Source organism: Acanthisitta chloris, unplaced genomic scaffold, assembly GCF_000695815.1.
Source record: "Acanthisitta chloris isolate BGI_N310 unplaced genomic scaffold, ASM69581v1 scaffold29460, whole genome shotgun sequence".
Lineage (NCBI taxonomy): Eukaryota > Metazoa > Chordata > Aves > Passeriformes > Acanthisittidae > Acanthisitta > Acanthisitta chloris.
In genome coordinates this window covers 31,225-58,724 of record NW_008653758.1, presented here as the reverse complement: position 1 = coordinate 58,724, position 27,500 = coordinate 31,225, and the positions used below count along the sequence as shown (strand labels likewise).

General features: G+C 41.2%; 1 protein-coding gene across 1 annotated transcript; it reads left to right on the top strand.

Annotated features, from left to right (window-relative positions):
* Positions 1–437: 437 nt before the first annotated feature.
* On the top strand, positions 438–24,898 carry YWHAZ (tyrosine 3-monooxygenase/tryptophan 5-monooxygenase activation protein, zeta). The gene is made up of 5 exons (XM_009082383.1): positions 438–944; positions 16,251–16,374; positions 20,018–20,181; positions 20,272–20,367; positions 23,835–24,898. The coding sequence occupies exons 1-5, from the start codon at positions 651–653 to the stop codon at positions 23,892–23,894; spliced, it is 738 nt and encodes a 245-aa protein (XP_009080631.1). The 5' UTR covers positions 438–650; the 3' UTR covers positions 23,895–24,898.
* The last annotated feature ends 2,602 nt before the right edge of the window (positions 24,899–27,500 follow it).

Sequence of the window (27,500 nt, the reverse complement as noted above, 5' to 3'; positions counted from 1 at the left end):
TGGGCAGAGCAGCAGTAGGTGACACAGAACATCCCACGTTGGGGATTCCCATTTTGGGAAGGGGAGTCAGGGCTGTGGAAGGGTGTGCATCTTGAAATGAACACATGGAGCATAACGACTTTTTAACATCCGGTGTGGGATTTGATCTGCAGATCTCTGTGCCAAGTCTTTCTGCATGTAACTATGATTGTTAAGGCTCAGAGAGCTGTTTCTCTATCTCCTGGGAAAAGCTGACTTGGGTATTTTCTTGGTCAATTTTGTTATGTGGATAATTCGATGCAGTTGATGCATCTTGAATGTGGTCTTAGGAGAGAGTGATGGCAAAGAGCTGAGATCATTTGTGTGCATGAGATAGGAGCAGTTTGCTTTCAGTTCACCTTTGGATGCCTTTGCTTGCGTTTATTGAAATGACATCCTTGTAAAAGTTAACTGTTCTCCAGGAGGAAGCAGTGACTTAACTCTTCAATCCACATATCCATGTGTTTGAGCATTGAGTGCTGCTTGTATGCCCTGTGTTCTGGATTGGTTGTATCTCTCACAGTTCCAAACTGCTTACAGAACGGTTGCTCTGCATAAGATGTTGAAGCACCTTTGTCCTTGATCAATATCTGAATAATGCCTCACTATTTTTCCTCTTTAGAAATATCAGCATGGATAAAAATGAGCTGGTGCAGAAGGCCAAACTGGCTGAGCAGGCTGAAAGATATGATGACATGGCAAGTTGCATGAAGTCTGTGACTGAGCAAGGAGCTGAGTTGTCCAACGAAGAGAGGAATCTTCTCTCTGTTGCCTACAAAAATGTTGTAGGAGCCCGTAGGTCATCTTGGAGAGTCGTCTCAAGTATTGAACAAAAGACGGAAGGTGCTGAGAAAAAACAGCAGATGGCTCGAGAATACAGAGAGAAAATTGAGACTGAGCTAAGAGACATCTGCAATGATGTGCTGGTGAGAAATAATGAAACTGTTGATCCATTTTTACTTAGAGTTGCAGAGTAAATGGTGCTGGGCCCTCTATTTCTAGTCTGTCAGTAAAGCTGTTGCCTCTCTCCTACTCTATTTCTGAAGAACAGAGTTTTAAAAATGCCTGTCTTTTCTTTCCCTCTAATATATTGATTACCTATATACAGATTGTAGTTATGAATTCTGGTGAATATGGATACATGTTGAAACATTATTGTATGGAAAGTTGTAGTCATGAAAAGTTAACATATTTATTTGAGACTGAGCTAGCTATAGGTTTAGTTTGGGGTTTTCTCTGCCCTTGCCCCTCAATGCAGTATTTCTGTCTTAGATCACTTTGATTCCTGCTACTTTAATATGCTGCTCTGGTTGTAAGAGGTAGTTCTTACTCTACGGAAATTGTGCCCCTCCCTGGGTAAGATGATGTAATGTTGGTTATGACTCAGCCATGCAGAAAATTGTCTGCAGGAAGAGGCAGTAGAAATGCTGTGATACCCTCTCAAAATTATTAGTGGCTAACTACAAGAGTGTTCAAGTTAGACATTTTCTGTGGCTTGTAGCTATGTTAAAATGTGCATGTACCCGGCAAGCAACCCTGTATTTTCGTGTGGAGGCTGCTTTATGAAATCCAAACCTCTTCCAAATGCTTATTCCAGACTGTCAGATTTTTTCAACTGCATATGCCTGTGGTGCTTCAGTGAGCACACGATTAGTCCCACACACACTTACTGTCAGCATAGAGTTGTCCACTGGTCAGCGGACCCTGCTGTTGTGTCATCCCAGATGTGACAAGGGATCGTGTACCTGGAGGTGACAGAGTGACATTTGATATGAGGGAAGTGTTAAATAGCCAAGTATGTGCTTGGAGATCTGATGTCACATGAAAATTAAGATCAATGAGTCGCATAAATTTTGCTTGATGTGTGTGATAACTGAATGACATGGGTGGTGATAGCTTCTAGGAGATTGGTTCTCCAAGTGTGTGTAAAAGTCAGCATGGATAACTGAGTCTTGGCTTCCAGTTTAGGCTGGCAGCCATGGATATTGTAACACACCCAGCTTGGTGTGTTTTGATATCTTGTGTAAGGATAACTCTTTAGCTTCCACTGCGAAATGGAGTTGCCAAACTTAAACATAGGAAAGAACTGATTTACTAGTTCTTGTGCTGTAAACTGGTGGGTCATCTATTTAAGCGTTCTTTAATTATTTTATTAAATGGGAAAGTGCTGGGGGTTGGATGCTTTCAGTTCAGAGTGATCTGAAATTCTTTTGTGAACTACTTTTGGGCTTAAGAAATCATTTTAATTAAGTCTGTGGGCTTAGAAACCTCAGAAGAACTTAGTGTTTACAGTTAATTTTTTTTTTGTCTGATAATGGAAACCAGGTTGAGGTGAAATTAACTTTTATTGTGCCTGCTAAATACAAAAACTGAAATAAAACCCCAGCTTTCAAGTTTGCTGCAGCAACTAGCATGTCTGGGAGGGGAGGAAGATGGGTGGGGAATCTTGCTAATTCTTCTGAATCTCAAAATGCACTTGAATTTCTCTTTGTGTTAATGAGAGATACATACCTTATTTGAAGAAGTTATTGTTCTTTGACAGTTACTATTTTTAGGAAGATAATGTCTGACTAATCTTGAATGTTGCCAGTCCAATATTTCTTAATAGGCTAAGGAAAAATTACTGTCCAGAAGAAACAATGTCGTAGGCAGTGATTAGGAGTAATAAATCTTCTTTTTTAGACTTAAGTTTAAAAAGAAAAAAATTAAAACTTTAGTATTCAAACGACAGGATTTTAAAATATTTTCATTTTGAAATGCTTTCAAATGGCCTGTGCTGCCTTAGGTGTTGATAATTGCATTGAAGAATTAGATTTCTATTTACAAACATATTCTTGGTTTTCTTTCTTGAAGTATCCTGCTCACATGTATTTGTACTCACCTAGAAACATCAGTGACTGTATTTCTTTATTTGGCATTCTCTTTGCTTTAACAGGGAAAAAAAGAACTGTGGTAACATACAAATGTAGAACTAGGGGGTTTAGGGGTTTGGTTTTTTTCAGGAGATCTCTGTAAATTTTGTGCAGCATAATCTAGTCTATAACTGTTGACAGAAGTGAAACACAAGATTTACCAAATCTGGATTGGTGTGAAGTATGCCATTAATTAATAGGACCTGAAGTGTTAAACTTCCAAAGCTTTTAGTCACAAGCCTTATCAATTAGAGTACAAAAGCAGCTTGGCAACTTTGTCTCTTTTATTGAGGCTGTGAAACTGTTTGAGCTGTTGTTGTGCCTTCAGTTGTCTCTAGGCTCTTAAGTAATATTTAATGCCCTGGGGTGTTACATCACAGCTGAGTGTGACTGGTGTCCTAACTTCAGTGTTGACCGGAGAAAACCAATTAAGAGAATATGTTTGTGACTAGAGGAGTGTGGCCAGAGCTGGCTCCTCTGCAGCGTCTCACTCTCTCCCCTCATTTGCTGGAATCAAATCACTAGTATATTGGAAGAAATAGCTCCTCTAGTCCCGTAGATGAAGAGTTTAATAAACTGTGCCTGGGTTTTGTTTCCGGCTTTTTTACCAATTTAGAGAGTAAATAAGAGCAGTTAAGGACTTTTTTCTTCATCATAACTATCGGTCCCAGTGATAATACACTTAATGGTTATATGGGTCAGGTCCAGCTTTTAATTTTGTCCGTTACACTGACTTTATAACAGGAAAAGTCAGCATCTGCATCCTTGCCACTTCCTAAATCTTCCCTCACTTGAACCTTCCATGCAGTACCTCTGCAGCTCTAGAAGAGCTGAACTCTCTTCTTGTTTGCTGCAGCCTCAGAGTGCTGCTGTGCAAAGAAGAGATACCTAAAACCTCTTGTTCCAGCCCCAGTTCTATCTGATAGTCGGTGAAGTGTATTAAGGTGTAGTATCACCAGCTCTAATTTGAAGGTGGTCTGGTAGTGCTGGCAAACTGCAAATAATTGTGGCAATACTGTGCACAGTACAAGTTCTTTGCACTGTAACAATAAAGACTGAAATTCCAAATTCTTCAAGAGTAATTGTGTGTGTGTAAGGAAGTACATTGCCATGCTCATCTTAGAAGTACTTGAGTATTATAGAAAATTTCCAGCCTCAGAAACTTCGAATTGATACAGGAAATTAAGCTTTTACTTAAGTACTTTTCCTCATGTTAGCTAAGTGTGTGCTTCACATCCTGTCTCAGTTCCTATAGTAGAAGGGAGGGTCTGTCTAAAGTACCAGTATAATGATCCATAATAGTATTTTATTTATCATTTCCACAATAGAGATTGTTATTAATATAACTGGTGTGGATTTTGTTCAAAATGCTTTTTTGCAGGAGTAGAAAATAGAGCTGTAAGTGAAGCGATTCAAATTTCAATCTGTAGTAAGATGAGTTTTTCAGCTAACGAGAATTCTGAAGTACAGAGAAGAATGTATGGAGAGGTGTTTGGATAGCTAACACCCAATGCTGCTTGCATGTCAGGACTTCTCGGGAGCTCTAAACTACTAGGAGCTTTCAGGTAGCTAAATGTAAGCGGAAATATGGCTGGCTGTCTTCACCTCTGTATGAGTGTCGTTCTGGACAGTTGCACTCTCCTCCCTAGGCTGGCACATGCCACAGCATCCCCCTCCCTGCACGTCCTCCACAGTGACAGTTCTCATGTTCTTACCTCATGTCCAGTCTTCTGCGCGACGTTGCTTCCTTTCCTAAGTTCCATCACAGTTACACCTTATGTCATTCTCTTCCCTGGCGGTGCCCAAGTACTGTTTCTTTTCCCTTTTGGTTGTTCCCCTTAGGGTCTGAAGAGCTCTGGGGAACCTTGGCTGCCCTTCAGCATTCTAGAGTTACTGTTGCATGGAGGTGCTACTCAGCACTTTTCCCCCACTTCCTCCCTGCCAGAAAAGCTGCAGGTTAATGGTGCTGTGCAGGACCCTCCGATAAGCTGGATTGTTTGCTTTCTTCACTGCATTATTTCTTCCGAATTTCACGCTCAGAAGCAGAAAATGGTATTCCTTGTGCGCTCGTACTCTTTAGATTTCTTTGCACTTGTGGATGCTTCACATTTTAGGAGTGGTAGTTGTGAGAAAAGAAGGTGCAGTTAGATAAAAGACTTTCGGCTTGCATTTTTTTCATATATATATTGTTGAGGGGGAGGTAGGAGAAGGTTTAGTAACCTGTCACGGGGCTGCAGTTCCCTGGGGGAAAGGGTGTGTAATTCCATTCAGAATGCATCTAAATGGCTTTTTAGAGAACATACCACAGAATTAATGCCTATTGCTGCATTCTCACGTTGCTGTGGGACTATTTTTGAGTTGCCTGCAAACATCTAATAGGTTACTAGGTTAACATCTATAAAACCTGTCTAGTAATTCTTAATGACAGGGGTAGAAATTTTAGTCTTCTCTCCTACAGGAAGCCATATGCTTTTTGGCATGCACATAGGTGAATTGTTTCTTTAAAAGTCAACCAGTGTATGCTCAGTGTGTTCTCCTAATGGTGAAAGAGCACAGCTAACCTGTAGAGTGGTGCTAACAAGCAGTAAATAAATTGCTTATGAGCTCAGGTGGCTGAGGATACCATACCACCTTCTTGCTATGGCAATGTCTGATAAAATTCAGTGTCCTGACTGAATATGGGCTACCTTTAGTTCTGTAATTCCTTCAGGTGTGCTTAACTTTTTGTTTTTGACTGCACTTTGTGTCTGTCTTTGACATGTGTCCTTTATATAATGTTTTTGGAAAATATTAGGGGGAGGCTTTTGTAGAAGCTTATATTTGCAAAATGCCTGTCACAGAAGGGGGGTGACTAATCTGTTAAAATATAGAAATTAGGTGGCCAAAATAATTTAGGTTGGAAGGGAGGCTGAGTTCGGCTCTGTTCAGAACAGATCCAGTTAGATCACTTTGCTCAAGGCCTTGTCAGTCAAACTTTTAGTATCTTGAAGTGTGGAGAATCCACAGCCTCTCTGGGCAGCCTGTCTTAATATTTGGTCATAGTTACTTTTAAAATGATTCTTGCATATAATCAGAGCTTCTCATGTTCCAACTTGCCTCTCGTCATTTCACTCTAGACTTGAAGGAAGAGTCTGGCTCCATCTTCTCTCAGCAGCTGTACACAGCAGTAAGAGCTGCTGCTTTTTTCTCCTCCAGGCTGAAGGAATACATCTCTCTCAGCCTTGCCTTGTACATCGTCACCTCCAGCCCCATAATGATGCTGGTGGCCTTCACTGAACTCACTTCATCCATGCTTTTTGGAACGGACTTTTATGTATTGCAGAGCAAAATGTAGGCAGGGTTTGCTAACCTGTCAGGGTGGTTATAATTTAAGCTTTTGATTAACTCTCCAAGTCTGACTTTTTCAGTTACAGTTCTCTTGGTATAATTGCTCAGGTATATTGAAGGTAGGAGGCTGAGGCAATTTGCGTCAGCCTCATGATTTCACTTTGTTAATCCTTTAATCACTTCCCTGGTTGTAGCTACCACCCCTTCAGGGGTTTTGGGGCTTCTTTGGCTGTTGGGTTTTTAGTTTGGTTTGGGTTCTTGGTTTGGTTTTTATTTTCTCTCCTGCAGTGAAGGCGCTGCCTAAGCTAGAGCAATTTCTTGTATTTTTTTACGTTATTGGAGTGTTGAAAAACTGTTGATTCTTTGATAATTAAAGCATCATTCATGGATCAGTTCAAATAACAACTTATGTTTTTTGTTTAATCTTATCAAGAGGGGCATCTGTAATGTTGATAGGTGTGTTTAATGCACCTGTTTAACGTAAAATGAGCTAAGGTGCCCTGCACAAATGCACACAAATATTTAAACATCCAATACTTAGATTAGCTGCGCACATGTGTGTATACACATATGTACACCTATCTACATCCTCTTATATTTATTGGAAGTAGAAGAAGATCTTTATTATAACCACTAGCCTGCTGAATTAGTTTCTCTTGGCACTAATATTTAATAATTGGCTTTGACTTACAATTTAAGAAAGTACATAGTGCTTACACTGTTCAAAGGCGTCCAAGTGACAACTTGCTTTGCTTGACAGCAACCTTCATTGTTCAAGTACTTTATGTACTTACTGCTGATGTGCAGTTCTGAGCAGCAAAATAAAGTAAGTTGATCAATTTGGTCACCTGTGACAGATGCTTTTCTTCTTTGTGCCATTGAAGGAAGAACATTGCATGACTTGTAATTTTGTGAAGCTTCTGGTTGGTTGCGTAGAAGGCTGAGAGCAGAAACACTTGTCTTGTTAAGATACCAGCTTCTGTGCCGTGGAAGCTGTAAGTGGTAGAAATGTGAAATGTAGAATATGAGCAGAGTTGGTGCATTATCTCTGTACATCTGTATAAACAGATGCAGCACTATCACTGGTTTTATCTGGAAACTTCTGTTTTGTTACCATGCACGTGACAGAAGTTTGTGTTTCTGGAGCAGGTTCTCAAATGCTTCACTTGTTGGTTTCTGTGGGCAGACACAGCAGCTCCTGGCTCTGAAGCTGGTTGCCCATTCAGGCAGTAGCTGGCTACCATTTTGAAAGAGTCTGAGAAAGCTTGTGCTATTAAAGTGGATTGAAGAGAATTAAGATTGTGAATGTTTCTTAAATTCATTGGGATTTTTTCCCTGAATGTCAGTTCCTTGTAGTAGTGGCTTATTTTTCTTGAAATCTGACAGAAGATTGGCAATGCCTCTTCTAATGAGAAGTAATGTCATGTTGCTGCTGAGATGAACAGTAAGTTCTTAATATTTTTATCAGATTTAACGCAGCAGAAATGAGGTAGAGAGCACTTGTGGGTTGGTTTTTGTCGTTGGATTTTTTTCTGGATGTTGCCCTTTGTGATTATACAGGTTACAAAAGATTTAACAAAGGTAATCTGATCTCTTAACTGATCATTTTTTCCTAGTGCAGAGTAGGTTTATATGGCTAAAATGGCATTTTTCCTAATAAAATGCTTTTAACATTATGTGCTGTAGTGAACCCTAACAGATCAATATTCTGCTTAGGAGGTTTCAAATCTGCTCAGAGTGCAGATTGCTAAAGATAAATGGTTCCTAATTTTTTTCCTTACAAGGGTAAAAACTTATGTTTACGGGGGGGGGGTTTATTAGTATTTTTTCAGAGACCAAAACTGTAGAGTCTTAAGCCAGCTAGAATGTGTTCCGGGTCAGAGTACAGCCACAGCAGCTATTGTTCAGACCTACCTCCTGAGCAGAAATTCTCCTTCAACTCAGTTGGTTTCAATTTTGTGTTGTCTCAAGTTTCTCAGAGGTTCTGAAAAGAATAGTGATCAGTGCATCTGGCACCATTCTGTTTTGTTGCAAGTCCCCAGGCTGGTTACTAAACTGGAGAGGTATTTTTGCCTGTCCTTCAGAATTTGGTTCCTGCACTGCCATGCTTGTTTAGCATACTTTGGTAAAACCCCATAATGATGGGGAGGAGACACTTAGGGAGTCTTTTGAATAATCTCAAAGAGTGTATCGTGGTATTAAGCACATTGGCCTCCTTTGCCATTAATACTAACTGGAAAGCAAAGTGGTAGGAGGAACAAGCTAGTAAAGAACATGGTGTCTGAGCTGGGGAAGGTGGATCTGCAAGGAGAGCTTCATGAATGGCTGCGAGAGCATGAACTGAGGTGCTGCTCCTCACTGCCTCAGTTCCTGTCCTTTTCTTTTTTTGCAGACTGGTGATGTGTCCATGCCATATCTTCTCTCCAAGCATCTTGTAGGCGTTTTTGTGCATACACCTACTTCTTACTGTCTTAGCTCTATCCCTCAGCATATGTGTCAGCGTGAAGATGATTTTTCAGGGTGTCCTACTTCTTCCATGTTTTCCTCTGCCTGCCCATATGTGACACTGCTTTTGTTCTCTTTTCTAAAGAAACACTTGGACTGTTTCAGTAGTATGTTTATGTATAAGCTAAAATTTCTTGCCATTCTCTCCGTTATACAGGGTTCCCTTTTGTCCGTTGATCCTTTTAGTTCTCATTTTCAGTTACCATCTTGCTCAGACCTCATTTCCTATATTTTTTTTCCTTTCTAGATCTTCACTAGACTGACTACAGCGAAACTGCTAATCAAGTGTACCTTGTTCTTGCTCTTACCAATCCCATATGTCCCTATGCATGTCACATCTCCCACTGTTGCATAAATTCCATGAATTCCTCCACAGTCAAATTCCCCCCTGGCCCCTGAAGGTCCATTGTCCCAAATTCCGAATTCTTCCCCTGTTGAGGCTCATCCTTCTTGCCTCATCTCTTCCATCCAGCCTTGTCCCCCTCCTCAGACTTCAGCTGCTGTTTCTGTGTGCAGCCAGTTCGGAAGAATAAGTGGTACTGAGGGCAGGGAGCAGCCGTTTCCTCCTTCAGCAGATGTTCAACCAGTGGGATCTCAGTGCCGCAGCAGCCGCCAATATTTACAGATTTTCTTGTGTTCCTGTTCTAGTGAGCAAACAACTAGAGAGAATTCTGTAGCTAACTTTAAATAGGAGACTTCACTTTTGACTGGAGCAGCAGGCTGACCACAGACCAGTCCTCCTGTTTTTCCCCCTGAAGGGTTGGAGGTCACCCATGAGGCAGCAGTTGCAGAGTCCTTATCTCCAGCTCAGGGTGGAACTATAATCAGAAGCAGCATAGTAAGCCTGTCTCAAAACGGGGCTTGGGAAGGCATTTTCTAAAAATATTCTTCTTAAGAATACAAATGTTTGCCATTTTCCTCCAACAATTCAGATACATGTGTGTAAATAAAATTACTGACCACAATTATTTGGTTAAACCCTTTGTAGTGTGTGTGCTGATCTGTGCAGTGCAGCTAATTGCACTTGTTTTATAGCCCAAGTAACTTTCCGTTGTGCCAAGGCAGAAAACATGCTTGGAAAATCACTCACTGGCTTTTATGGGAATGATAGGTGTCATGAACTTGCCTGACACAGGTTGCCTACGTGAATAATTTTGTCGTCAGAAGAGGAGTCTGTAAAAGAACAGCTTAATGAAAATGTGCTGCAGTCACTGTTGCTGGTTGGTTAGTGGGCTCCACTTGTAACCAGGTGTATGTAGCTCTTCCCACAGAGTGTGTACCTGAAAACACTGATCCTGAGTCAGTAATTTGGATGCATACTTCCGTACACCTGATGCTTTATACATGTAGTTCTTTCAAATGCTTGTGCAAGTAGTCAGAAAACAGCAAGTCAACGTTGTAATGGTAGTCTGGATAGTTTCGTGTCTCCTGTCAGAAAGGAAAGATTGTTGCCCTTGGACACGAGGAGCTTGTTGGCACTCAGGTTGCAGTTGCTAAGTGTATCTCGATGCATCTGGAAAGCTGAATCCTAAGATTCAAGAGACTGTAATTTTATTGCTTGTTCTAACACAGTACTTCAGCTCCATGTCCCTGTTCTTCATATCCATCATATCTTCCTTATTTTTCTTTCCCTCCTCCCCTGCTCACCTTCTTCTGTCATAGAGAGTGAGGTAAATAGCTGCTTGGATGCTGTATAAGTGAAACAGGGGCTTTTGATTCCTGTTTGGAAATGGTTCCGAATGTCTTCAAATAGCCTGAAGTTTTCTCATTGTCTTCTAAAAGAAATTCTGAAGTTATCTCATAGTCTTCTAAAAGAAATTCAGGCTTGAGTAACAGTGGGTTTATATGCTAAACTTTTTTTATTGAAACTGAAAAGCAGATTTAAGGTAAAAGTAGCACTCTCATGTGCAGGTAGTCAGGTATCTGCAGCTTCTCCAGTGTATCATGGGCATTAAGGGTATGTTGATGTAATGGGAGTTTGAACAATGTGTGGAATGTGGAAAGAAGCCTGTTAAAGGTTACTACATCCAGAGAAACCCCATCTGGCTCGGGAAGTCCCTGGGATAAGGGAAGCATGACACTTCTTGCTTTGTGAATATATTTTTCCAATCACATCCTCTTTTGGACAGCATTGCAGGTAGGGTAGTAGAAAGAAGAGTCCTGTCAGCCAGTAGGATCCCTCTTGTGTTCTTACAATGTCTTGGATGAAGGTAGTGTGCTGCTGCTTGCGTCATGAAAATCTTGGGCTGTTGCCATAAAGTGTGAAATCGGTTTCAGGCTGAGCTTAAAAAAAGATACACTGCTTTTTTACATCCTTCATGAATTTAAAACCCGAGTTTTTCCATGTCATCTTCACCCCCATGTCATATATCATAGATGGATGACAGGTGAGTTGAAGTTCAGCTAATGCTCGTGCTGAATTTATTCTCACAACTAGAAATAATATCATAACTGTGTTGAGTATCTTTTGATGCTGCATGAAAACCAAAGGCCTGCCTTGTTATCTCTGAGAAAAACTCTTTCAATTTTCTAGTGCTTATCAGTGTATTCTTTTGGATATTTGCCATTCTTTTGGATATTTGCCATTCTGCAGCTTGGTTCTTTTGTGCAAGAGCAATACTTTTTTGTTTCTCCACTAGTTCTAGAGTTTTTGCTCAATTAGATACCTTAATTTGTTATATTTAAAAACAAAGTTCCTTGTTCTCAATACTTTAACTGCTCGTTTACTACTACATTTTTCTAGAATCTGGTGACTATTCTTATTCTCCTGTTTGTCAGGAGGGAAGTATAAAAATAGAAAATTGAGCTGTTGATGCAATAATTGTCTAAAGTTTCTAGGCAGTAACATGTACTGAGACCAAGCCTTTAATAAAGGGAGATAAACACAGAACTAGAAGCAACAAGGCAAAACTGAGGCATTTGTTTTAATGCTCTTACAGGGAATTTGGAAATAGATTTCTGGCCCACACAGGTCATTTGCCAAAGACATAAACGCTTTTGAAGAAGTGTAGCTTTAGACTTCAGGTGTCAGGAAAGGACTGTTCAGGTCTGTGTTGGTTTTCTGTCTTCAACTGCACAGTTTAACAAACTGAAGCATGTCCACTTGCAGTAAGAAAAAGAGACTTTTAGGAGAAGGTTGGGTGTTGGTTTCTTTTGTTACAGAGGATTACTACTTGTTGGGCTTCCTTCACACTCCTAACTGAGTCTGATAACTTTTACCCTGCAGACTTTATCTTGCAAAACCACAGGAACCAAGTACACTAGAATGGACTCAAAATGCCTTGTGCTTCATGTTGCCATTGTTGAGTGTGTCCTGTTCTGGCAATAGAATGAAGGAGGTGAATCTCTTTCCAGTTTAGTGTTTAAAACCAGCCAGGATTGAACTTGGGCAGTACAATAATACAAGTTGTGTGCATGCGGCTTCTGTTACATCCCTGGAGACAAAGACTGTTCTCTAGCACATACTTGCTGGGGGTGAGGGAACATACCAAATGTATGAGGTTTCTCATCAATGGTATGTGTGGGCATAGCTGACATCTCCTTAGTTCAAATGTGTCTGTTTCCCAGTCCAGAATACCAGAAAGCTGTTGACTTGATTGTAAAGACAATTGCAGATGTGAAGTGTTGAAGCCTGATATTTGAACAGCCAGTGTATTAGTAAGAGTTGATATTCAGATTAAGTACATCCTTTGAAAAAAAAAAAGTAACAATTTTCCATTAAGTTTTTCTGAAAAGGCTTATAAAAAGTGCCAGAAGCACTTGTACAAGCTGGTACAGGTTTTGGCTGAAAAGTGCTCTAAGATGCTGCTGCATCTGCCTGATTGACTACAATGCTATGGTTTGTTTCACAGCAGTTAGATTCTTGCTGTCAGATTAAGAGCTCTGACTCTGCATAGTTGGGGGGTTTTAGGGGCAGGGAGTGCTGGTTTAGTTTTGCTTGACAAACTGTTTTTACCAGGTTCTGCCGAAGCACTGCAATTAACAGCCCATGGAGTTGTACTTAGTGCATAGTAGTGTGTCTAAAAAATGAATGGGAATTTTGCATGATAGAGCAGGAGTGTGATGAAGGAGCATGAGGGCTTCACATCATATACAGCACACCATGCTCTGTAACATACACGTGCCATATGGACTTCAGTTGTCAGAGTGTTGCATTGCAGTGATGATCACCTACCAAACAGTAATCACAGATCACATGTTGGTCTGGTCTTGGACCAGCTGTTAGCACTGCAGTGGTCTGTATGGTGATCAGCTCTGTACTGATAAACGCTGTCCTATCAGCTGGTAAAGCAGAGACAAGGTAGGCATATATTGCTGCTACTGTTGAAGCAGTTCGTGCTGTTTCTTTTGCTTTGGACAAACAGAACTTCTCAGTAGGACTTACATATCAAGAGATTCCTCCTTGTGTAAAAAAATTGTATCCTTCAGAGAAGCTTTGCAGTCAAAGCCATTAAAAACCCCTAAGATAAACACCCCATAAGCTGAAGTGTTGTCAGATAACAAAGTGTTACATTGGTTATGACTTTCATTATGTTATCTTCTGTAATTGAACTCTAAAAAGGTGCTAGTTTTATTAGTTTTATCTCTCTGTCTTGCCTTCTGTAGCCACACCACCTCTGTCCAGGTCGAGCTTTCACAGCCACTCTGGGATAAATCAGTGTACTCTGAATCTTCAGGCTAACTTGAAATATATAGTACTAGAGGAATAATAGGGTAGAGATCTCCTTTCAGTAATTTCACATGCTAGATTTTGAACATTCATCTGCTTTCGGGTTTTATTGATGCTGTTTATGAAGTATTTGGCATAAATAAAATTCTTTCAAAGATAAGTGGCCTACCAGTCCTACGTATTGGTTGTACAGAATAGAGCCTTTCATCCAGATATGAGCAAGCTGCTGGTGCAGTTTGAGTCGGAGCCTCTTTGCATCAGCTGTGCTCTGTGAATAGGTGTTCAGAGGGATTACCTTAGTACCTCAGTCTCTGAAGTTGGACATGGCTTTAAAACTTTATTCAAGATTTACGGTGTCCAAGCTGCTGTTGCCCTGCTAGTATCTGCCTGATTAGGAAGGCAATTAGTAGTCTTTTCTCTGTCTACTGATGCAGTTCACCCATTCAGTTTGCAAACAACTCTACCTCATTTGTGAAGTTTAAGTCTGGAAGTTTGGTTGCTGCTATGGGAATGAGTAGAGCTGTGCTTTTTAATCAAATGACCTTCTATAGAGATGATGAATAATTTCTCTTTCTGGAATCGCTGAAAATATTTTAATCTGAACAATTAATGGAGGGCACAGAAGGAGGGCAGCTCCCCATGGTGCCAGAAGGGTAGGTGCAGACTGACACACCTGCCTTAATTGCAGTCCTACAGAGAAAAACTAATAAGGAGCCTTATCCTCTGTAGCTGGTAACCTTCACTTGTCACTGAAGTTGCAGCTTCTTGGCATTCATGAAAATGTCGTAGGTGCAAATCTTCAGGCTCTCTTATGGTGAGGACAGAGTATGTAAGTAGTTACAGAGAACTGAAGCACATGACCCATATACACCTTCCAGCCTTGTGCTGTGTCCCAGCCCCACTGGGGCAGAGGTGGCTCTGAGCCCTTCTCCTCACACAGTGGTATACCCTCCAGTTGCCTGTGGCATGAGGCAGCTCAGCAGCCTCTTTCACTGGCTCCATAAAAACACATCTGCCACTGACTTGCTTGTGTTGTGTTGTTCCCTCTGTTGGCAGAGGTTTGTCTCTGCTGTCATTCTTGTGGGAATCAGACACACAGTATTCTTTAATGTCTCCCTGCATGGATATAAAATAAAGTTATATACCAACCTCCACAGTACTGGAAATATCTAATATTAAAGATGATTGAATAAATACTGTCCACTATGTTGAAGCCAGCAAAGAAAGTGCACTTACTGTATTTTATCTTGTTGTAGCATAGGCATAGCTGAACCTTGTCAGATGAACTAGTTTATTATCTATCTGCTGAGACAGAAATGAGAGAGGTGCTACAGTAGGTCACTTCATTGTGAGGGGTTTGACACAGGTTTGAGTCTAACAGGCTAAATATTCATTGTTTATATAAATTAATTAGCAGTACTTTCATTTAAAAAAAACGACAAAACAAAGACCAAACTTCCTTACTTTTTGTGCTCTTCCTATGGTTTGCAGTTGGCTGTACCTTTCTGTAGCAGTTGGCCTGTCCAGCAGAGCAGGTACCAGGGGTGCTTGTGTCAGAGTGCAGTGCTTGCAGCCTGCAGTGCCCAGGGTGTGCCAGTCCCAGGAGTGTGTCCTGTGGGACACCAGTTTAACCTGCTGGGTGCTATTGAGAGGAAGGCACTGTAAAGCAGCTATCATTGTGAGTTGGAACTGAATTCAGTTGTCCATTTCTGTGTCATCATTGGAAATACGGGCTCAAAATAGGGAAGCAAAACTGAAACATAAGTCATCTAATTTACAGGAGAAAAAAAAGACACCCAAAAATTCTTACTAAAACCTCTTCTAAAAAATTATTGGCTGCATTTGCCTTAGCAAAGTATATGTAACAGCTTCTGATTTAATTCTGACTATTCAGGAATGCTTCTATACTTCTTTTGATTTTTAAATAACTGGCTTTTCTTTCAAAGTCTGACTTCAAGCACTCAATATCAAAAAGTTTGACAAGCTTGTACCTTAATTTGGCTGCATGTGTTGGAGCTAGTGATTTTTTTTTCCCTTTTTTTCTCTTCGTCATAATAGGATTCTTGCTAAATTACATGACTGCCTGAGCCAGGAACTTGCTATGTTAATTTAATAAGCAGTTAGCATAATCTAGAAAAACCTGGTTTTAACTGGTTCCCACAGGGAGAATTTGGTGGAGTGACTCCAGAGAGCTGCCTTTGGTTTGGAAGATAGAGGAAACACCTGTAAGGGCAGCAGATGAAGTCAAATAGAGGATCCTTTCCTGGTCTGCAGAGCTGACTGTCTGGAAATGCAAGGATCCAGACTCACCTTGCATTTTCTTGCTGGTGATGCCAGTACAGCATTCCTGTTAATGGGAACTGGCCTAAGGAGACTTATCTGTTGCCTGTGTATGTAAGATACTTGGGTCTCTGGTTTGGCAGCTGATGCTTCAAATCCTTTTATTGTCTTTTGTGGATGCAGACTTTCTTCTGTTATATGCCCTCTACCTAGAGTCTTTGAACTACCTTATTTTTGTCAGGATTCTGTGTAATGGCCTATAGAAATCCTTCCTTGGGTCACACAAGACTCATCTGCTAGATTAACACAGCCCCCTTCTCCTCATCAAGTCACAGCATGCAGCATTCCTGTTTGCACCTAGGGTTGTCATCCAGAACACATTCTCTCTAGCTGAACATGCTGTATAGGATATGAAGAGAACAGGCAGAAAGTGAAGCTGTCTTGACTTTGCAATAGATTGTAATATAATTGCTTTGTTGGTTCAATGTGCTGTACAAGTATGTATGTTCAAAACACTGTGTTCTTTGTTTTTCTTTTAGTCTCTGTTGGAAAAGTTCTTGATCCCTAATGCTTCACAAGCAGAAAGTAAAGTTTTCTATTTGAAAATGAAAGGAGACTACTACCGCTACTTGGCTGAGGTTGCTGCTGGAGATGACAAGAAAGGTATTGTGTGTCAGCTTGTAGATAAATATTGTCAAATGAGATTGCTTTTGGCAGGGTGGTGACACAACTCTTAAGTTACATCCAAATCAGAATTGTTTTAAAATTTCTTTTATTAATAGACTTCCTGTTTTCTGAAGAAAAGTCAGAGGTGTTGGCTTCCAAATGAGTTACGAAAGTTTCCATGTCACCCCCGTTCAAAGCAGGGAACAGATGTTGAATCATGAAACCTTGAAATCAGCTCCATCTTATGCATGCATACACCTGGTTTTTCACTGAAGTACAGGTTTATGCATCTTCTGTCTGGCTGAGTGTTGGGGTTTTCTACCTCTGTAGTCTTGTAGCTTTTTGAAGACATTCATGCCATTTCTGCTGCATTGCTGCAGAACACATAAAGTCTGCATAGGTTCAGTGAGCAAAGAGACTAGAAACAACCTGGAGGAGGAAAGGATTAATAAAACTAGTCTTACTGTCAGGAAACTTCTTCCATAATCGTGGTAGTTTTAATGTCCAAATGTCTTCTATTTCCTCAAGCTTGTTGTATGTTCATTTAAGCAGCTTGTCATAGTGGCAGGTAAGTTGTCTTTACCTAACTTTAGTTAGAAAAGTTAATATAAGGCACTTAACAGATTGGTGGCTTAACTGCTGTAGTTGGGGACACCCTAGCAGTGTTCTGACTACATCCAGAGTCACCGTCAGTTCAGAACAGCACATTGGTTTAGGTACAGCTCTCTGCAAACAGTGCCAGGCTGTTGCCTGGAGCTAGGTTAGGAGCAGTAGCAGCATGCCCTGAGGAGCAGCACACTTCAGCACAGAGCCCAGCCTGGTGACTGCTGCTAGCCCTGAGCTGTTTTCCCAGAGTCTTGGTTGGGTCTGCCCTCAGCCTGCAGAGGTACAGGACACATGGGAGTGTGCAGGTTGGAATGCACAGCCCTGGGGGAGTGCTGCAGAGCCCTTGAGCTGTGTGGCTGATGAGCAGGAGCAACTGCCCTTGTGCAGGACCTGCTTGGTTCCTCGGGGCGCCATGAACATGTGGTGCCCCTGTGGCCCTGTGCTGCTCTCAAGCTAATAAGCTCTCCCAGTATGACACAGAAGGATATCTGCAGGACTTCACAGAGAGTAGATTGAGCTTGGCATAGAGGTGGAACAGACTTGGAATCATTTCAAGGGGATAGATGTGTCTGCTTTAGTGGCATATGTGTTATGTCCACAGTATTAGATACTGGAGTCCAGTTTCCCCAGTGTGCTGGATAATACTTGCATAAAGATACTAAGACTTAGGTTATTGGGCTCAATTTGACTTCAAATGCAAACTGACCCAGTCTTGGGTCATCCGAAGACAACTTCAGAACTGTTGCTGTACAGAGAGTTACTATGTTTTCCTTTTAGTAATTTCAGTAATCTCTACTCCCCTACCTAGAAGATACATTATTTTGACTCCCAAAGTTTCGTTTTCTGATGAGGCTTAAGTTGCAGGCTCTAAAATGAGACCGTGACAAGCTTTGTTTAAGTGGGTTTGAATCTTGTTCTTTCTTCAGCCAGTCTCCTGGCTGAGCAGCTTTTAGTGGGTTTCAGCTTTTTGCTTTATCCCCCTACCCCCAGTGTTTCATCTCACAGGCTTCTCCCGTAGGCTGACTGTGACCTTGAAGAAGAGCAGTTGATAATTATTGTTTAGGAAATGATGGCTGTTGAGTTGGGCAGTATTCTTTCAGCCTTTTGCAGTAAATACAGCAACAATGTAAAGCTCCCAACTCCAGGTCTGGATTTTTATCTTCATGAAGCACATTGTTTATTGTATTGACTGGGCTTTTCTCAGGGCAGTCAGGCACGCAGGAATGTCAGGCAGGTACCTCACCCTGCTGTTTTAGCCTTGAACTTTGGAGCTGTACAGCACTTTGTAAAGAATTCACAGTTTAAAATCTTGCAACTTTGTTATACTGTGGAACTGATTTGAAGAGTAACAGAATGCATCAAATTTTGCACTAAGTTCCCTGAATCATTGCTCAAAAGGTAACTGTATTTTCTCAAATAAGGAAAAGAAAAGCTTTTTGTTTTGAAATTACCTTAAATAAAATTGCTAAAAAACACCTTCTTGGCATCATTCCTTGGAGTTACTTGTTTTTCATGCTGCTTGTTTTGCCTTTCATAAACAGCACCGTTTTCTAAGGCTTTTCCATTAGGAGAAGATTATAACGCTTCTCACTATTTCTAAATTTACAGTAAACCTGGTTCTTCTCACCTGTATCGTAGTAACTTCTGGTCACTCTCAAGGTATTAGGGCAGCTGTCTGATCTGAAGCACTCTGTTACTAGTGATGAGTGTGGAGAGGACAAAGTGTTGAGTGATTGTGCAGTGAGTGTCCTCACTCTTCTGTGTGGAAGTGAACAATGTGATGCTTTAATTTCTGTGAATACCTCAAGGTGCACAAACAGATTGCATAGACATCCTATTCTGAGTGAGTATTGCTCTTCCATTGTTCTCAGACTTTGGGTACTTCTAACTTAAATACTGATGTATTTTTGAGTCCTTAGCCTGAAATTCCGTTATTTTTGAATACGTGTGACTGGTGTTCTTGCAGAGCTCATGCTGGATGCATTTCTGGTTTGATACAGAAATGCTAGGATTGAACTTCTTTTGCATCTGAATTGAATGACTTCCTGCCCACCTTTTTCTCAGCTGCTGTTAGTGGTGGAGAGCACAGGAACAATGGTCCCTTTGTGCTCAGCACCCAGTGCCTCCCTTGCCCCTGCAGCCAGCAAGGGCACAGTGCGGCCTGTGGGCTGTGTCGGGCCCTGATCTGACTTGTGCAGGCACAGCCTGCTCCCAAGTCCAGGTGCCTTCAGTGAGAGTGGAAACTGTTGAGCTTAGCAAACTTCCTATACACCCTGTAGTTGCTGTTTTCCACCAAGTGTTTATAACTTGTGCAACTGAACCAATTAAGAGCGTGACAAAAGTGACAAATTGACCCTTGAAACAAGAAGCCAAGTTGTTAATTTTTACCCCTTCAAAGTTTATAGGTACTGGAACTTTTAAGTTAGGTCAAAATGCTTTCCATATCTATCTGCATTGGAAATGGAATTATTTGGGAAGCTTTTAAAAATAAGTATTTAATTTGGGTTGAGACATGCCACACTCTCTTGGCCAAGCAGCTTGAGTGGGAACTCAGATGGCTGTCACTGAAAGGGTTCGGTATGAGAGGCAAAGGTCATCGGTGTTTTCTGTGACTAAAATGTGTATCTGTGATCCTTTGCAGTGGTTAAAGACATCGAAATTGTGGCACTGTATCAAACCTGTGTGTAGTTCAGACTTTGGGTTTGTACCTTTTGATGTTGGTGGTGGGTTTTATCTTCCCTAAGTGCAGTAAAACTGCCGCAAACATTTGTAAATGCAAACAGTCACAGGGTGGCAGGGAGAGACTCAAACTTGTGATTTGGTCAGTGACAACTTTTTTGATTTAAAATGACTTGAAACTGTAATTTAGTAAAATATTCATCTAATAGCAACTTGTTAGGTAAAGTCTCATTCTCAGGGTTCACCCTTAACGTACTTTGTTGGTGCAAGCATGAACACAGTCCTGGCTGTGTCTGGATCCAGTACCTCAATTGCTTACTTGTGGGTTTTGTGTGTGTTTGTTTTTTCCCCAAAGGGATAGTGGAGCAATCACAACAGGCATATCAAGAAGCTTTTGAAATCAGTAAAAAGGAGATGCAACCAACACATCCTATCAGATTAGGTCTGGCTCTGAACTTCTCCGTGTTTTACTATGAGATTCTCAATTCCCCGGAGAAAGCCTGTTCCCTTGCAAAAACGGTGAGTCTGAGGAGGGGGAGGTTCCATTCAAAGTATTTGCATAACCTTTTGTCGTGATGCTGATGGAGTTGTTTGTTTTTATAACACTAGGCTTTTGATGAAGCAATTGCTGAACTTGATACATTAAGTGAAGAGTCATACAAAGACAGCACGCTAATAATGCAGTTACTGAGAGACAACTTGACAGTGAGTATCGTCCGGGTTTGCATATTGATAATGGGATTGGTCTTCCTGCCACTCAGAGTTGTCCTTTTTTGTTCGCGGCTGTGGAGCTGACTTGTGGCTTTGTCACTTGAAAATGAGCTTACAGTGCATCACGTTTCTGAGCTAAATCTTTCTCCTGGCTGTTCTTTTGGGGTGTTTTTGGTCTGCATGCTAAGTGACATGGTTTTCTGACATATGACAAACTGGCTACATTTTTCAGTTGTTTCAGTGGAGGAATCCATCGTGTTTGAGTGATGCAGTTTGGACTGTGACTAATACTTAATGTTAAACAGTATTTGAGAACACAGTTGCATTTGCCTCCTCAAAACTTACGTCAAATTTCATATCGTTTATGCTGTGTGATTGCACGTGCAAGGAATAGATCAGATTCTCTGTGAAAACTAGAAACAAAGCTAGCAAGTCCATTTAAGGACCTTGGGAGTTTCTTGTTTGTTTTTAATTTTGGTAAAGATCAAATGGAAATCGATGCTAGCCAGGCTATTTCCATGGCAGCTGTAAAACAACTGTCTTAATTCCCTTTGTTTTTTCCCCCTTGGATTCACAACTGTGGTGTAAGTTATGGATCAAGATTGTGCTGCTCTGTCAGAGTAATCAGAATCTTCATCTTGTGTGTGGGATTTTTTTTAACCTACTTTGAACTTTTAAACTGGCAAAGATAAACATCTAAAGCAAATGAAACTAAATGTAAGCAAACATGCAATAGTGTAAGTAATTGCACAGTTCACTGCACAGTCTTTGGTGGGGGAGAAGAGCTGCAAGTGAGAACTGAGAGAATAAGAAACACCTCCTGTTGCCATATGTAGCCCATTGTTCACATTCTGTGCATCTGATTGCAGAGACCTTTACAAAATAGCTGCACTGCTTTTAACATAACTAGAAGTTGTACAGTTGCATGAAATTGGAGTTGCCATATTTTCTGCTTTTGTGGCTAACATTTAATTTCCCTGTTTCTTGGAGCCTTTTCCACTGGAATGGCAACTTAACACTGCTGCAAATACTACTTGTAATTGTTCCAGTTGTTGCTTACAAAACAAATGGAAGTGGTTTCTCAACCTCTGTAATGGAGACAGATCCAGGGTTGGCATCTCGACGTCTGTGTGTACAGTCCCCTTGAGTGGGGTTGCTCAAGAGCTGTCCTCTGAGTGTATTGAAACAGAGGAGAGAAGCTGATTTCATTGTTAGCTTCCCAGGAGCAAGAATACAAAGCTTGTCAGAGCAGTTGGGAAGCAGATTGTTTCATACAAGAGCAGAAGCTGGACTGAGCTACCATAGGGTGTGAATTCAGGTAGCAGGCCTGAAAATTGATGTGAGCTTTCCATTATGAGAGAGAAGCTGTAAACAGAGGCAAGATTCCATATTCTTGAATGAGTGGTGTGTCTTGCCTTAAATGCTTAGCGTGATCTGTACGAGAGCATTGGTTCCATGTTTTTCCACAACTTCTTGAGGTAGAAAATAACATCTGATGTATGTGTGACTGACAAAGGCTGCAGTGAATTTCATAAATGTAAATAGGGTCTGTTTTGCTAGTTTTGCAAGTCTTACAGTCTGTGAGGTAGGTAGGCTTCTGACAGTGATTCAGCATGTTGATCAGTTTTGTGCAGGAGCACTTTGCTCAGTTGTTGGTTCTGTTCTACACCGAGTCTCAGAGCTGAAGAGTCTGTGCTCATTCTCAGTGGGGACTGAAGGCAGAGCAGTGTTCAGAGGGCTGTTTAACATACCATGTCAAAACCTGTTTTACTGGGATTGCTAGATATTTCCTTCTTTGCTGTGACAAAATTGTTTTGTTTTCTTTAATTAAATGAAAAGCATCCCTTCCTCCTAAGAGTTGGGTTTTTCCCCAACAGCAGGTTGGTTAAAGTGCTCTCAGCTGGTGCAATGGATAATATCCTTTCATCACAGTCAGGCCCTTTTTCCTTGATGAGTAAAGCTATGTATATGCTTAGATTGGACACGAGGAAAATTTTCTTCACTGAAAGGGTTGTCAAAAACACTAAAAAGGTTGTTGAAAAGCACTGGAACAGGTTGTCCAGGGAAGTGGTGGAGTCACCATCCTTGGAGGTATTTAAAAGTCATGTAGATGTGGCACTTGGGGACGTGGTTTAGTGGGACTTGGCAGTGTTAGTGGTTGGGCTCAGTGTTCTTGAAGGTCTTTTCCATCCTAAATGACTGGTTCTGTGTTCTAGAGGTGAGGATTTAGGATGGAAGCCTCTGATAAATTCCGCTAAAGCTGTTCCTTGCAGGAATAGCACTGAAATTGAGGCTCGTGTAGAATGTAGTATACAGTGTAGTGCAGGTGTAGAAACAGATAGTGGTATGCTCTTGTCTCTGGTAAAATAACATTGTTTAATGCCTTCAGCAGGGGATGATTGAGTGCAGGTACTGTGTATTACGTTCAGAGCTCGAACAAGGCTGCTGGTCTTGCACAGGCTTCTCTGTTGCCTTGTGCTCCTGGAAAGGATAAAATGTTTCTGATGATGGGTTTTGTTTAAAAAAACACCTTGAGAGACCTTAGTGGTTAGCACTGTAGGTGGAGAGAGAATTAGTTGCTTTTATGTTTTACCACCTTATGCTATAGAGTGTGAACGATTCTGTTAATGCTGCTATAACTCCACCCAGTGAGAGGTTACAAATCATACGGGGCTGGTAATGGTTTGGAAGCAGCCAGCGTGGAGAGTTACTTGGTTCACAGAACAATTTCTTTGCCCTGGGTGTTGCTCTGGAACTGATGCTTAGTTTCCGTAGTTGGTACTTAATCTGAATCTAGGGCTCCTTATTATGATTTTATGGAGCTGAAAATAACATTTTGTGCATACTGCATACTTAGCCTGATTTTCTTCTTTCCTTGCCCTGCCCACCAAGTTTGGAAGCTCAGTGCTCAGAAAGTTGCTAAAAGGCAGCACAACTCACTGAACAGAGCCAAGGGATAGGCTTTTGGTTTTAAAAAGCAGAAAACTGCTTCAGATGCCTGCTCTGAAGAAAGGGTGGTGTTCACTGTGGTGTTGGATGTGGAGAGACACCCTCACTGAAGCTGTTGCCTCAGAAAGGTGTGTAAAGCTTGCTTGTGGAGAAGGTGCAAATCCACAGGAAACCACTTACTGTTAGCTCCTGATTTTCATTTATCTCCTTTGTAGGTCTGATTCTTGCCTGTTTGTGGTAATCTTTTAGTGAACCTTGTGGGTGTGAGACTTTGGTTTTGACTGTCCCTGGACTTGCTTCTTAAGTGCAGCATAGGGTTGGATCACCTCAGACGAGAGTTCCATTTTGCAGTAGCCAAGAGCTCTGTGCTTCGTCTTTTCCCACTGTGCTTAGTAGGACCTCTTAAAAGTTACTGCTTAAGACACAGGCCTTCTTTCTAGTAATTCCTTAGTAATTATTAGTCATAAATGTTAGCATCTGACATGTTTCACTCTGTTTTCTTTCCCAAACAGTTGTGGACATCGGATACCCAAGGAGATGAAGCCGAAGCAGGAGAAGGAGGGGAGAATTAACCAGCCTTCCAACTTCCGTCTGCCTCATTCTGAAATTTAAACAGTAGACCATTTGTCATCCATGCTGTCCCACAAATAGTTTTTGTTTACGATTTGACAGGTTTATGTTACTTCTATTTGGATTTCTATATTTCCCATGTGGTTTTGTTTAATATTAGGGGAATAGAGCCAGTTAACATTTGGGGAATTTATCTGTTTTCATCTGAGGTGGCCAATATAGGGTTGTGAAATTTTTATACAAGTTTTACATGTTTGGCATAGTACTTTTGGTACATTGTGGCTTCCCACAAGGCCAGTGTTAAAACAGCTTTCTATGTCAGGCAAAGGCGACTGCTTGCATATTGGTCTGTCACGATGGAAAAAAGGGATAATCAATGTTGCAGCCACAGGTGTAGTTAGCATGAGTATTCAAGCTGGAGCACACATGGCTGTAAATAAACTGATGTCCCATAGATATTGCATGTCAAGTGAACATGTGAAATCTGTGGAATATTCCAATCAAGTGTACATCTTTGATTGATTGCAGCTGAAGTGTTCCTTAAGACAGTTTGATAGCCCAGTCAGCTTTCTCTAGAGAAGGACAGAGAAACGGTTCACATTCCATTATTTGTAAAGTTACCTGCTGTTGCTTTCATTATTTTTGCTACACATTTTATTTGTATTTAAATGGTTTAAGCAACCTAAGAACAAATGTACAAGTAAAGATGCAGTAAAAATTGAATTGCTTGATATTCATAATGACACTGTATATCGAGCACAGCAGTAAACAAAAACCCATGTATTTAACTTTTTTAGGTTTTTTGCTTTTGTGATTTTTTTTTTTGATACTTGCCTAACATGCATGTGCTGTAAAAATAGTTAACAGGGAAATAACTTGAGATGATGGCTAGCTTTGTTTAATGTCTTATGAAATTTTCATGAACAATCCAAGCATAACTGTTCAGAACATGTGTATTAAGTTGATGTAAGTGGAATAAAAGTTTTATGAATGGACTTTTCAACTACCTTTGGTGTAGATTTCATGTCATCTGTCTTCCCACACATTTTAGAGTAATGGCAGTGTTACACACAAACTCATTATGGAAGTATTTTTGTTATGGAAAATATTAATACACATGTAGGCATTTAGTTCATCTCAGGGAAGTTGAGATGGAATACTTCAGATCTGATTTTAAGATGGCTCTAATTAGTTTACAACTTTTAGATGCCAACAGCTTTTTTGACTGTCCAGCTGGAACTCTGGAGACACCTTAAACACAGATGGTCCCCAGACTTAGAGCAAGAGGCATACAAAGTTCTGTAAGTGCTGACCTTGTGGAATAGGTCTGTGTATATGGAAACCCATGGCTTGCTGCTGTTGGCTCTTTAAAGGAGAACTGAGCAGGAGCCTCAGTGTTGTCCTGAGGGCTCAGACACTCCAGCTCAGCTGGTGGAAAGGCTCTCCAGAGTAATGAGGTAATGATGCTCTTCCCTTCCTCATCCCCAGTGAGGTGTTCACAGAGTAACTACAGCATATGTAGATACTTGGTTTGAAACTGAAAGAGTTCCAGGGAAATTGAGACTCATTTTCAAACTGTCACATCTCTGTCAGGTACTGAGGATCTTGGAAAATAATTAAATTGTATTAACAATATTAATGTTATACTTCAGTAATCAGCATGAGGGAAGCATGCTTTTTCTTGATTGAGCTGCACCTGAAAGCACAGTGTAAGTATTTCCTAGTTTTATTAGATACTGTTTATTTGGGCGAAAAGTTACCTTGGTGTTGGCAGGTTAATCTGATACCTGCAAGAATAAGATGAACCAGCTCACTGAATGTGAACTCATTGCCTTATGCATTTGCACATGCAGTTGACTTAAGCAAGTTACAGGTCTTCCTTTTTACAAGTTTGGTACAGCTTTTGTCTTGTATTTTAAAAAAAAGTTTAAATACATCATTGCATTTGGACTGTGATGTTCCATTTTTGGAAGCATCTGAGCTCATCTTGTCCCAGTATCTAAGGATCAAGATGGCTAGAAAAGGTGGTTAGGATAATCTTAAACCTTTCAAAAAGTAGCTAGGGACACTAGTCACCACTTCTAGAATTGAAAGTTGATCATCTGTTATAAGAGATAATAAAAATTAGAATCTGATTAAGAACAGGAAGAAGGGAAGAAAGAGTATGGAGGGCAGAGGTTAACGAGGCTTTCTGAGGGAGAGCTCAGTGCATCCCTCAGTCACCACTGAAAAAAGTAACAATGACTTCTTTAATACATGAAAGCACTTGTCAAAAGGAAAAAGCAGTAATCAAATACATTTACAAAACAAAGGGCTGCATTCCAGTCTGGAAGCCAGGCAAGTTGACAGACCATGACTAAAAAAATTCCTTTGGGGATATTTGATCCAGTTTTAGAAAGGAAAGACCACAGATCACTCTATAGCAAATGAAAGTTCTGTCTCTTAGAGAGGCTTTAATGAAGATGTTGTCTGCCTCCCTTACTGAAAGGATTTGACTCTCAACTAACTTGGTAAAGATTTAAATTGAAGTTGTATGAAACAATGTGACCTGAAAATGCCTTTTTTTGTTGCTTGGTTGGGGGAGGTTTCTTTGGTTTTGGTTGGTTGTTTGTTTTAACCTTTATCCAGCTGCTTAAGAAGGTTTTGAGTAATGGGTTTCTATGAAGTTATTCCATGCACTTGGAGAAATCAAGGTATTCCTGAAAATTAAGATGCACATATAATCATATGACTGGTGGAATACAGCAGAAAATATTTTACTCTTGTGCCTTTAAACACAAAATGTGGAGGTATTTTTACACAGGAGGTCATTGGATTTTTTTGGTGTGGTAGGTTCTGTTAAAGAAAGCCACCTCTGGTTTCAGCAGCCAGGCCAATCCCTTACATACCACAGAAGGTTCACCTTCATTTCCCCCATTGGTTCACTCGGGTGATCCACAGGATTTGATGAGGAAAAAATGTCCTGTGTTAGTGATCAGCCTCCTCTTGTTACAAGTGTGTTTTTGTGTATTTTGAGTCTGTTCTGACGGTGAAGCTGCTCCTGAGGTGCAGCAGTGCTGCTCTGCACAGAGTGTACCCTGTCCTGCAGCTCAGCCCCTGCTTTGCTGAGCACAGAGAGCCTTCAGGGGCCTCAGGCACTGAGGAGCTCTGCACACTGCCACGCAGAGCTGTCCCAGGGGGCTGCAAACCAGGCGTGGGCACTGTGGGTTTGACGGGCACAACGAGGCTGGGGGTGTCTAAACGGAACCCCTGGGCAGTCTGGCATCCCCCTGCAACCTCCTGCCCCTGCAGAAGGGGAAACCTTCCAGGATGGCAAGGTGGCCATGCAGAAGCTTTGAAGATGCAGGTTGAGGTGCTGTGGAAACAGCCCCTGGCGGCCCAGGCAGCTCCTGCCTGGGCTCACTTGCCTGTTGCTCCTGTCGGGCAGGGAGCTCAGTCAGCTGCACCTGCTGCCCCCGAGCTGTGTGTGCAGCAGGCAGTGTGTGGGGGGTTTGCTTCCTGATTTCCAGACAGCTCAGCAAGATCCTGGCAGGGTGGTATTTCCAGATCTGGATGGAGGAGGGAAGGAAGGACAGCCCTGTGGATAAGAAAATGTATTGGAAATCAAG